Consider the following 12,809-nt stretch of genomic DNA (forward strand, 5'->3'; position numbering starts at 1 on the left):
GTTTTCGGGGTTTAGCCGCAAATACTAAGTATCCCCTAAATGTATCATAGGGCGACCGCAGCAGGAATCTCCGATCCCTGCTGCGATCCCCCCCTGCAGCGCCGCCGGCCGCATCCCCCACAGGTTTCTATGGGGGATGCGAAGCTGCCCGATGTATTAACATTGGGCAGCCCGGCATCGTACCTCTGGGCTATCACCATTCTGGGATGGCGATAGCCCATTGTAGCCTATGGCTACACATCGCACTGCCGAGCAGGGCAGTGCGGTCAGAGAGGTCGGCGGGGGTACCAGGAAGATTGAGAAGTCAGTGTGCACAAAGCACAGTGACATCACACACACAGCGGCCCACAAAGCCCTGGGGAGGTGCAATGTCAGGCTCCAGTCTGTATTAGGAGCGGTTAGGTCCCGCTGTCTGCAGGGTATGAGACGTTTAGGACCTGGAGGACCTGTCTTAGTGGGCTTCTGTGATTATCAGGCTTTAACCATGGATGGTGGAAGTGCGATTCTGTCCTTACTGAAGGTATAATGTGAGGAACTAGCAGGAACGCAGCCAATGTTCCCAGAGAAGGGACTCAAGCAGTTTACAATGCTGGGACACTTATACTACACCCACATGAGATTACATACGGGGCAGGCGGACAGGACACAGACAATACTACTATACTTGTGTGTAAAGGTAAATATCCGCCTTACGGCTGGATGCCAATCACATTTTAGAAGCCAAAGTGGTATAAAAATGACTTTACGCAGCTTTGGGACTTCTGATATCTTCCTCCTGATTCGCTGCTGCTGATCCCACTGCTAATAACTGTCCCAGGACATACTAAGGAAAGTCAGCACCACCAATGGAAGCAACAGGTTATAGGGCATTCCATTCAGGGTATAACACACTATGCCTAGCTCAACAGCGCGTTACTGAGGTGAGATAAAGGCATGAAGTGGGTGCATTATAGGGGTGTGCAGCCCAGCCCTGAGAAGGTACAGGTAGTGCCTCACCCTACACATTTAATGGGACACGTTTTGCTGCTTCTGGATGCGCTGGTGCAGAGACACAGACTTCTACATAGACTAACACACAGATTCCTCGTGCAGTGAAGGCTGCCCTGTGTCACCTCACTGAGCAATGTTTAAGAAACCTAAAAGTTATATTCAATAAAAGTGGTCTTATGTAACATTTCCAATGCTGCACAGTGTTTCCCCACCTCCACCGGCCTTGGTGCACTTTTAGCTTGTAGGATGTCTCCAGACAGTGTAGGCATCCATACCAATGTGTGGAAGAGGACGGGGCCATCCAAATTTAAAACAAAGACTGCCCTCACTGTGCATCATAAACGAGATGGTATTTGGCGACAATCTAACCTGTGAAGCATGTGCCGGATGTCATCTGTTACCGTACTTATCCCACAAGACCCAGGACGATCCTGTCAGGGACAATTACATCCAACATTTCCATAGCCAGACCATCTGCATCGGTCTCCATTTATGGAATATCATCAAAGGTGGAGGCTCCTCCTGTGATCTCCTCCAGAAGAGAAGTTCCTCATCAACGCTCTGACAATGTTAGAAGTTCTTCCATTCAGATTTTGGAGGCAGTAAGGATTCCGTTAATACATTTCATCTGTGTTCTAACTCAACAGAATGGGCCCAGTGACACCCAGGCATGTTGTGTAGAGGAGGCATTAATATCACTGTCATGGATGAGTGGGTTTGGCCTCACAATTGACGCCGACAGTATTGAATCAGAAGTTGGAGAGATCTGAATGGGCATCATGTAGGTGTGCCCGGGATTCTAAGCTGTGAGCTCTTTTACTTGCCTCAGCATTGGACCAGCCAGCGTTCTCGCCTATTATTCTGAGGCTCTTCTTTTTGTTGGTTTATGATGATCTACACGGCGACCATGGAAGATGCTGAAGCTTATAGTTTTCTAGCAGCCATCACTCACCACCACAAAAATAAGAACCCTCTTCTAAAACCAGCAACCGATGCCGGGCACTGACCATCTATTCTCCAGTAAATATTACATAAAATGAGTGAGAAGCAGATTTGAAGCTCTTGTAATGAGCAGGCTGCAAGTGCAATGACGACATCCATCTGACCACAACCGTAAACCACCACGCAATAAAGCGGTAACACGTTGCTCAACAATGGAAGCTTTATGGTACAATGGAAATATGTATATTTTTATGTATCAAATAAATAGATCATTAGATATTGCCTTTAATATATTTACGTCTTTCTAATTCAGAATCTATCTGCGGGTCTAGAAGTGAAGGAGTTAACGCGTCGGCTCGTTTGTACAAGTCTATTCTCAGACTTAATTTCCCTTTTGTCTGCGACAGTTTAATTTACCAGGGAATTTATGCCTTCGTTAAAGGCTCCTCTTCCTGGTGACTTTTAATGGCTGACTTTAATGTTCGTGCATAATGCTCTTCATGTGGCGGTGTTGTAGAATTCAGCAGTCAGGATGCAGAGTAAATAAAAGACGGGATCTCAGCGCTGCGGTCTGGCGAATGCCCGACCACCGCAACCAGATTCATTCAGGGAGGTCACGTCTGCTGGAGACAATCAGAGTGACCGACGTGAAGTATGGAAGATGACTATTTTAGTGTGAGGCATCGGCAGGCTAGATTTGGGGGAGAATGCACAGTACTGGGACTAGCTGGATAATGAGTTGGGGCCATTATTATGGACGCACTAATTATACATTTTCCTGCACTGAGAGGTTTCATGGCTGGGAATGTACTAAGCAATACTAGTGTTATAGTGACCGTGGCTTGGAATGCCCCAGGGGCATGACGTTTCACCAGTGTATTCCCATTAAGCAACCTCAAAGGTAAAGATTTGTCCCAATGATTTCCAAGACAGGGTGGCTCAGCATTGTAGGCCAATGGCTAATGTGGTTTTCAGCAATACCATGTAGATAAGGAGACTGAATGTACCAGTAAGGGAGATTTCTACTGCCACAAAGTGAGAGCGGAGGATATTACGGGTTAGCAGGCAGAATAAGTGGCTCTTTCTTACCATTAGGTGCTGGAAAAGCCACGAGCGCATTATGTTGGTGGCGTGCTTCGGAAGGACTCCACGCTTGTTTTTAGACTTTTTATCTTCCCCATCAAGCAGAGAGGTCAGTTCCAGATTGACCTGCGGGACAGGAGAGAAGCTGGAAGTTTACAAACAGCAAATTTGTGAGTCCACGGAGAACAGGACAGGACACAGCCCTTCATGTACAAGTAATCAACAAGCTGCAGATACCGACAACTGCCTTATTTATATGTATGTGACCAAGGGGCCTTCCCTAGAGATGCCCGGGCTTCCCCTGACTAATTTATGATGGTGAGAGTATAGAACTGCCAGAGATAAGGGTAGCACAGTATGAAGAAACTGTATAAGAAGGCAACATATTAATATACAGATCACACAAAGACCACCAAATACTACTACAATATGATAATTGCTATGGGGGGAGGGGGGGGGGGGGGGCTGTTGCAAAAGCAATTTTTTTTTTTGCCAACACGGTGTATGGACCAATGGTTCAACACTAAATAGAATAGGTTGACTGGGTCAAAAGGTCAACAAGGTCATTAGGTCAGCTTGGCAATGGAAAACAGGTGAAAAGGTCAACATGAAAATGGTGAACACAAAACAGAATGACAAGTTTTTAAAGTTTTTGGGGGTCATTTTGGGTGTTAAAGCACAATTAGTGTACCGCTTTGTTCACCATACATCGGGCAAGGTGCCTCGTTCAGTCACCGCTGCGCTAGGCACAGGTTAGTATTACCAATCCAAGCCAGCTTGGATGTAAAGGACTAAAATGGTTGCGATAAATGGAAAAAATTAGGAAAAAAAAATAGATTGCGCCAACCATTTGAACCTTACACATCACACAAGAATACAAACAGAATTGTGGCAAATCAGTAAAACTGAGGTTCTTTGCATAATGTTGGCCAAAAGTATGGGCCTACCCACAGCGTCCAGGTAACCTCGTTATCAGGTAGGTCCCTATAGAATGTTATGCAAACAACCTCGCTTTGGAGTCGACCTACAGACAAATCACATCTGACCTATCACCTCTGTGCCAAGGCCTGCAGAAGTCCCATCACATGCCCTCCTCCAAAACTGCCCAGCTTATCCACATCTATGGCATGAAACCCCAGGACTTTGTAACAGTGGCACTTTGTTGTGTTTGAAGCTTCATTTGCTGACAGTGAGCCCAGAAATGCGCTTCTACACTAGAGAGCAAGGTATGGAAAGAGACCCGATCTCTGCCAGCTCCGAGCTGTCGCGAAGGTCGCCTGGCCCGATGGTACATGACCAAATGACAATAATCTTGCCCTGTATAGGAGGAAACGTGTGGACTGCTGCTCAAAGCTAGGCTTCATGGCTCACACCTGCCTCTATAAATGCCAGCCTCTTGATGACCATGCGCTCTACCAGGAATCTCGGCGGCATATTTGGATAGGTCACTACTGACCCACTGTTCCAGGCCTCTCAGGCCATAGCGGACGGGTGTTACAGGCGGACTGCTTATATCTGTATAGTTCAGTATATATTATGGGAATGTGAGGCTTCCTGCAGACCTGGATCCTGACAGATTAGTTTTGTTGGTCACAGGCTTATCCTGTAAGCTGCTCTCTCTTCCCAGGAAGTCAGGCTTTATAAGGCAGTATGAGTTGTCATGGAGACCACCTTCCCAGTCTCCTCACAATAGCATCTTGGTTTCCATGGTAATGATGGAGGTGAAGTGAGAAAGACAATGTGCGGGTCCGATCACTGACAGATAATCCTGTGTTAGAGCCGGGGGTAAGTCATTCACATCGATCCCAGGCGATGCTATGGAGACTATTATTAGTCCTGCATTGTGGTGACAGAGACCGAAGCTGGGAAAAGTGGGTAACTGAGATGTGACAAATACCTTGTGTATGACATCACTGTAACATACATAGTAACATAGTAATTAAGGCTGAAAAAAGACATTATTCCATCGAGTTCAACCTGACTACTGAGGTGAGTCATATCTATAGGATTCCCTTAGTGTCCAATAATGCACCCAGTTTGATGTAAATTCATTAACAGTAGTTGTTGTAACCACCCCACCGGCAATGAGTTCCAGCATGTTACTGCTCTAATGGTGAAGAATCCTCTTCTTAATTCAGTACGGAATTTATTTTCCCCGAGCCTCAGTACATGCCCGCGTGTCCTAAGTATAGGCCTGTTACTGACCAATCATCTCCCAGTTCCATATGATTCCCAGTCCTGTATGTGAACCTACTAATCCTATCACCTCTCAGCCTCCATTTCTCCTGTGATAACATATTCAGCCTGGTATAACCTATCCTTGTATTCTAGTGATTCCAGATCTGTTACTGGCTTAGTCGCCCTTCTCTGTACCTGTTCCAGTTCATTTATGTCCTTCCTAAGGTGCGGTGCCCAGAACTGAACACAGTACTCCAAGTGTGGTCTCACCAATGCCTTGTAAAGAGGCACTATCAAATTGGCATCCCTTGAATCCATACCCCTTTTTTATGCATGCCAGTGTCCGGTTTGCTTTTGCTGCTGCACATGAGCAGTGAGCACTATTACCCAATTGTTCATCTAGGATGACCCCCAGGTGCTTCTCTACAGCAGAATTCCCTATAATAACTCCATTTAGCCAATTGTAGACGTGGGTATGTGATGTGTCCTGTAGCATCATACATGTGTAATAGGGGATGTTATATAGCAGTACATTTATACTAAGTCATTGTGGGTGGTTAGATGCATTTTGTACAGTAACATTACATTTATATGATGTCACTGTGGGTGGAGCTATGAGACATGTTATGTATGGTAACATGCATGTGATGTTATTGTGGGTGGAGCTATGAAATGTGTGATGAACATTACATTCATGTGATGTCATTGTGGGTGGAGTTATGATGTGTCTTACATACAGTAACATTATATTCATGTGATGTCATTTTGGGTGATGCTATATGTTTTATGTACAAGTTTACATTCATGTGATGTCACTATGGTTGGAGCTAGCAGATGTTTTATGTACAAGTTTACATTCATGTGATGTCACTATGGGTGGAGCTATAAGATGTGTTATGTACAGTAGCATTACAATTATGTGATGTCACTGTGGATGGAGCTAGGAGATGTATTATCGCATTTATACTGGGCATTGTCGGTGCGGCTATGAAATATCACATTGCCTAACGCGCAAGATAGAAAAAATCTTGTTCTGTGAATAGTAAGAAGATAAATAGAAATGAACGGTTTCTATGGTGGAATGTTCGGTAATTTATGCTTCGTACAATAATCCTTATGCTGTGTACACACGGTCCGATTCCCTTTCCGATGTTGACGATATAGTCAACATCGGATCGGCGTCGGATCGGAATCGGATGCAGATCGCAAGGGTTTTAACCCTTGCGATCCCGATCCGATCCCGATGCGCGTTCACGTATCGGAAGCCAGAAAGTCTTGGCTGCCTTGACTATATAGGGCAGATCTGCACTATATAGTCAAGATAGGATGCAAATCGGATGTGCCTTCAGATCCTATCCACGATCCTATCTGATCAGATCGTGGATAGGATCTTAAGGCACATCTAACGTGTGTACACACCATTAATCTAGAGGTTCCAGACTGAGTCACGGTGGCCTAGATCATTAGAATTTTTTCACAGCCCTATGAAGCCAACGATTCCCCAGAAAACATTAAATAAAGTAAATTGTGTTTATATGTCAGTTATTAGTTGAGGGACAGGGGGGTTATTCAGACTTGATCGCACGGCTACAGATTAACAGACCAGGTGATTATCGATAGACTGCGTATGCGTTCAGATCATAGCGCCCATGTGTGAGGCCATCCTGCGATACAATCCTGCTAACCTTTTGATCGCTAGCTGTACACAAGTTGACTGACAGGAAGCCGGCGTTCGTGGGTGGTAACCAGACGTTTTCTGGGAGTGTCAGGGAAACCGCAGGGAAGTCTCCGCCCCAATCAGCCTGGTTCTATAACAGCCGCTGAGTCACTGCGCACACTGGGAAATCATTCCATGGCGGATTTGCAGCTAATTGCCGATCCAGCCGTACTAAGCAACTGTCAGGCTGTTACGTGGTGACCGGGTCTCAGTATCCCCCAGGTCTCGCTACTGGTTGTGCACATATTTTATGCTTTTCCTTATTACTTTGAACAGAAGTAATTTTAATTGATCATGTACCACAAATGCAGGGCACTCCTACAAGTTTGGGGAACACTGCCTTATTCAGTACAATGAGAATATACATTTGTACATGTGATATACTGTATATAATAAGAGACTACACGTGTGTGCTGGATCTGGTTATATACCGTACACATTCCCAGCAGAGATGTCATATTGATACATTTGTACATGTGATATACTGTATATCAGGGGTCTTCAACCTTTAAGACAGCGTGGGCCACCTAAAAAAATCCAGTGAAGCCCGAGGGCCACTAAACTCTACTGCGGTATTTTGGACAGCCTCATAGAATCACAGCTCTCCTATAACGTCAGCACAGTCCTTCATAGATAGTTGGCACAGCCGCCCATACTCAGCACATAAGCCCCCTACACACACATACCCCAATAGTCATCAGCAGCCAATTAGGGTTCCAGTGCAAACAGTAAAATATGTGCCCCATCCCCATATATAATTTGATATTGAATAAATTGCACGCGCCGTAGGCGCGCTCCCAAAAGGGGTGTGGCCTAATTATAAGGGGCGTGGTCTTATTTTAAACAGTGTAATCTTGCAGGAAAACAATTACCTGACACCTCTTTTGCAACCTGCATGACCAGACATTGGTTACCGCAGGAATGGTCATTGTCCTCACACGCTTAAGTTGACTGAAGGCTGCACAGTGAACTAGTATGCCTCACAGATCAAGCCCAAACAATGAAAGGCTACTTAAATCAATATACACTGTTACACTGTTTATCCGTAATGCCCATTACACATTGTGCATCACACCATAGTGTCCATTAGACATTATGCCACACACCGTAATACCTGTTGTACATTGTCATACACCGTAATGCCCATTTTACATTATGCCACACACCGTGATGCCCATTACACATTAATCCACACAAAATTATGCCCATTGCACATTATGCCCCACACTGATGCCCATTATGCAACAGACCATAATGCCAGCAGTACTCCTGCTTATACATATGATGCTCCAGCAGTGCCCCTCACCCAATGCCCCAGCAGTGCCCCCACACAATACCCCAGAAGTGCCCCTCACACACAATGCCCCAGCAGTGCCCCTCACACACAATATCCTCAGTAATGCCCCACACACAATTCCCCCAGTAATGGCTGCAGCTTTGCCAGGTCCCCTGCTCCTGCCAGCTGTACCTCCTTATCCTGCAGCTTTGCCAGGTCACCTGCTTCCACCATCCATGCCTCCTCCTGCAGTTTTGCCGGGTCCCCTCCGCCAGCTGTGCCTCCTCCTCCTGCAGTTCCGGCGCCGGGTCCCCTCCTCCCACCAGCTGCGTCTCCTCCTCCCGCAGCTTCGCCGGGTCCCAATTCCCCAGCTCCCACCAGACGCGCCGCCTCCTCCTCCCTCAGCCGCGCTGGATCCACTCCTCTGCCCTGCCTGCAGCCAATGAAAATCGGGTAGGCGGCACCCGGGGGGACTCCATTACGCTGCCTCCCTCGGCAGCGTTTTCTTTTACTTAAAAAAAAAAATTCCTGTGCATGGCGGGCAGGGGGCCACTGAGATCAGCTCCGCGGGCCACTCGTGGCCCGCGGGCCATGGGTTGAAGACCCCTGCTGTATATAATAAGAGACTACACGTGTGCTGGATCTGGTTATATACTGTACACATTCCCAGCAGAGATGTCATATTGATACATTTGTACATGTGATATACTGTATATAATAAGAGACTACACGTGTGCTGGATCTGGTTATATACTGTACACATTCCCAGCAGAGATGTCATATTGATACATTTGCTTTGCCAGCTCTGGAATAACTGAATCTCCACTAAACTCAGAGCTGGTGGCACTGGTGCGGCTGCAGCCATACCAGGATCAGCACCTATGTACAGATGTAACACATCCATCTGAAACCAGACAGATATCTCCTTATGCACAGCTGTAAGCATAGGTGCCGATTTATGTTTCTGCTGGTGGGTGCTCAAGCCAAAAATATAGAGGAGTGGCTTCATGGGGAAGGGGTGTGACCACAAAATAATACCAATTTGTATTATGGAGCACAGTTGTCTCCAACATTTAAATTACGGCAACAGAGTTCCACATACATAAATGCCCCCACAGTGCAGGTACATAAATGCCCCCACAGTGCAGATACATAAATGCCCCCACAGTGCAGGTACATAAATGCCCCCACAGTGCAGGTACTACGTGGACAGAATACACTCTTCCCGGCATACTGTTTCCCAGGTGGCGGGTCCGGCAATGTGGGTGCTGCAGCCACAAATTAGCAGCCCAGCAGCGGGACTCGGGCCCGTGGGTGCTCAACAATTTCCGTGGGTGCTCGGGCCCTTGAGCACCCACAGAATCGGCACCTATGGCTGTAAGTAGCCAAAATTGCTGTCTGCATGCCACAGAACTCATCCTGGTGCAAGACCAGCGCCCGCCCTTTGACGTCCATTAAACTGCAAGTGATATTGGGATGGAGGCACATAGGACGCTGTAGTCACTCATGGTTGTGTATTCGGGTTTTGACGCATGCGCAGCCACTGACCATCACAAGATCCGTCCCCACAGCGGCCTTGTTTCCAACTTAAAATGAGAACCTAAAAGTCATTCTATAGGTCTATAGGTTTCCCTCTGACCTCTACGGGAAGGTCCTATGAGTCATTCAGATAGGGTGGCATTATGAGGAGGTGGTGCTTGCCCCCTGACCACTACAGGAAGGCCCTATGAGTCATTCAGATAGGGTGGCATTATGAGGAGGCGGTGCTTGCCACCTGACTGGTACGGGAAAGCCCTATGAGTCATTCAGATAGGGTGGCATTAGGAGTAGGCGGTGCTTGCCCCCTGATCACTAGGGGAAGGTCCTATGAGTCATTCAGATAGGGTGGCATTATGAGGAGGTGGTGCTTGCCACCTGACTGGTACGGGAAAGCCCTATGAGTCATTCAGATAGGGTGGCATTAGGAGTAGGCGGTGCTTGCCCCCTGATCACTAGGGGAAGGTCCTATGAGTCATTCAGATAGGGTGGCATTATGAGGAGGTGGTGCTTGCCCCCTGACCACTACAGGAAGGCCCTATGAGTCATTCAGATAGGGTGGCATTATGAGGAGGCGGTGCTTGCCCCCTGACCACTACAGGAAGGCCCTATGAGTCATTCAGATAAGGTGGCATTATGAGGAGGCGGTGCTTGCCACCTGACTGGTACGGGAAAGCCCTATGAGTCATTCAGATAGGGTGGCATTAGGAGTAGGCGGTGCTTGCCTCATGCTCATTTACAAATATGTAAATGCTGAACCAGTAGTGTTTATTTATCCCCAGTCAGCTAACACTATAGATAATAACCTCTATATCTCCATTTTGTAAGACTGATCCATGTATAGCGTATAATATCTGCATATTACATGAGATTGTGTCGTTACTACAAGCTTTATGCCCATAACTGTGGGAATCATGTAAGCAAGTGTCTGCCCATTGCACGCTACGCAGTCAGACACTTTATGACTTGTGGAGACCGCCATCCACATGTGGAGACGTACGTGGGACACTGCAGACATCAGCACTGAATGCTTATATTATGCTTTGTTCTCATTACCTCCCCCCCCCTCCCCCCCTGGTGGTCATATTAACATACCGTGAAGCATTAATTCCATAATAAAAATGCTTAATATGTAGATGTTACATGATATTTACCATGTACAATGCTGCAGCTAAATCACCAGAACGGACGGCTTCAGGGCATCCTACTATGCGTAGGTAATTTTGTAATTGAGTACAAATTAAATTCTTTGCCAGTGTGGTTAATTTCCTGCCGCTCAGCAAGCAGAATCTGAAAAGTGAACATTAAAATATACATTTCATATATTAATGACGCAAAGTGGGAGCTGTGCTTATAATCCTGGTGGGTGATCTGAGTATACAGCATATGCCACCAAGAAGGGCGTAAAGTGCCGATAGTGACCCATGACCTTGTACTGCAGCGGCTTACGGTGACGGAGACCCTCGTCACTGTCACACAGATAAGTAATTACAGGCAGTGGCGTAACTACTGTAAGGCAGCCCCAGCAGCCGCTTGGGGGAGCAAGTGGCAGCAGGGTCTGTGTGGGTGCCGACACCCGCTCGACGCACTGACATGCTGCTGCCTGCCGCTGCCCACTGGCCGAGCACCGGAGGCGAGTCGCAGCGCAGGTGCGGTCATGGCAGAGACAACAAATCCCTCCACTGATTCAATTGACTGTACACAGAGCCGGCTATAGGCTACTGTGTACAGGATGGGCGTTCTAGGGCGGCCTGGGATGCGTTGGAGCCAAGGGAAGCAGCAATGTCTGTTGGTCTCTTTTCCTCTCTCATCTACTTCAGCTTCTCCGTTATGCCTGGGGGGGGGGGGAACACAAACATTTTGGCAGGGGGGAGCAAAATTTATAGTTATGCCACTGATTACAGGCACATAAGAATGCATTCTTCTATTTAGCTTAATGACAGCTGATTGTTTTTGAAGTGGAAATATAGAACAATCAGTGCATGTGTTGGACAGGGCAAACAGGTGAAATCTTACAGCTGGCACAGAACAGTATATAGACAAAAACAGCTCAGAGGTTACATTGAAAATGAGACTAATGGGGCTGAGGGGACAATTATGTCACTAATTGAGAATACAGAGGAAAAAGACAAACATGGAGTAAATGATCTTCCCAAACCAAGTAGCACAATTCATCTGCAGACAAGCGCCACAAAGGGGCCAAGCCAAAGCAAGGACTAAAATTTGACGTAAAACTTTTCTTTCCAGTGTTGATCATGGCCGCAGGCGATGTTATAATGATGTTATATGTCTGATTTCACAGCGTACATAATGGTACATACATCAGACAGAAAACTCGCTGAGTGCTAATATTACAGGAATATAATGTAACTGTAAATGAAGCACATTTTGTAATATAAGAAATCCAGGGACTCTGTTCCCTACAGCCAGGGAATTGGAGGATTCAGTAAATGAAGAGTCGGCAAAGTCCTGGTCTTCGGAGAGGCCCAGCTCATACGTAATACTGTCGGCGCACATGTTGTATGGCCAGGATGATGCGTTTGTCGTCTTCCATGCCACGAGACTCTAAGGAACTCACACCGACACACTCACCTCCGCTCCCGCTTTCCCAGGAGAACTCTGAAAACTTTTTGATGAAATTGTGATTTATTTGTAGGAAAAGTTTGGTCTCCCGAGTGCCACTTTGTAGTCCGGCGGTTTCATTTATGAATGGGTTTCACCAGCCCATCAAGCCGTTACGGACATAAACAAGGCTGGCATGCCAGACATTTTTATGTCTCTTCATCCATCATTCAATTTCTTGCAGAGGTGAAACACAGGACGCCAATTCCGAAAGTGCGTTCCTCCTCAAAAGAGCCACTCCAAATGTGCTCTCTTCAGCTGCAAATAAGCTGCCAGCTCTTAGCCGGTGCCTGGGGACAGCCTCGGAGACAGAGAGCAGCACACATTCTGCTTGGTGGTCCCTGCAGGCGTCGGAGGCCGGTGTCATCACCGCACGTTATCTGACAATCGTTGTTGCTGGTGTTATACTCTAATGTCCAGCAGCAGCCGCAGAATCACTGGCTGCCCAATACAGTTATGTTATGG

General features: G+C 46.9%; 1 protein-coding gene across 1 annotated transcript in view; it reads right to left on the reverse strand.

The window, feature by feature from the left end:
- The window catches only part of PKNOX2 (PBX/knotted 1 homeobox 2), a 314,173-nt gene that overhangs the window by 11,154 nt on the left and 290,210 nt on the right, over positions 1 to 12,809 (reverse strand). Inside the window, exon 12 of the mRNA XM_083161584.1 lies at positions 3,022 to 3,141. Within this exon, the coding sequence (XP_083017710.1) occupies positions 3,022 to 3,141 (120 nt within the window). The remainder of the gene's footprint in view (positions 1 to 3,021; positions 3,142 to 12,809) is intronic.

The sequence above is a fragment of the Crinia signifera genome, chromosome 19 (assembly GCF_055691185.1).
Source record: "Crinia signifera chromosome 19, ASM5569118v1, whole genome shotgun sequence".
In the NCBI taxonomy this organism is placed as follows: domain Eukaryota; kingdom Metazoa; phylum Chordata; class Amphibia; order Anura; family Myobatrachidae; genus Crinia; species Crinia signifera.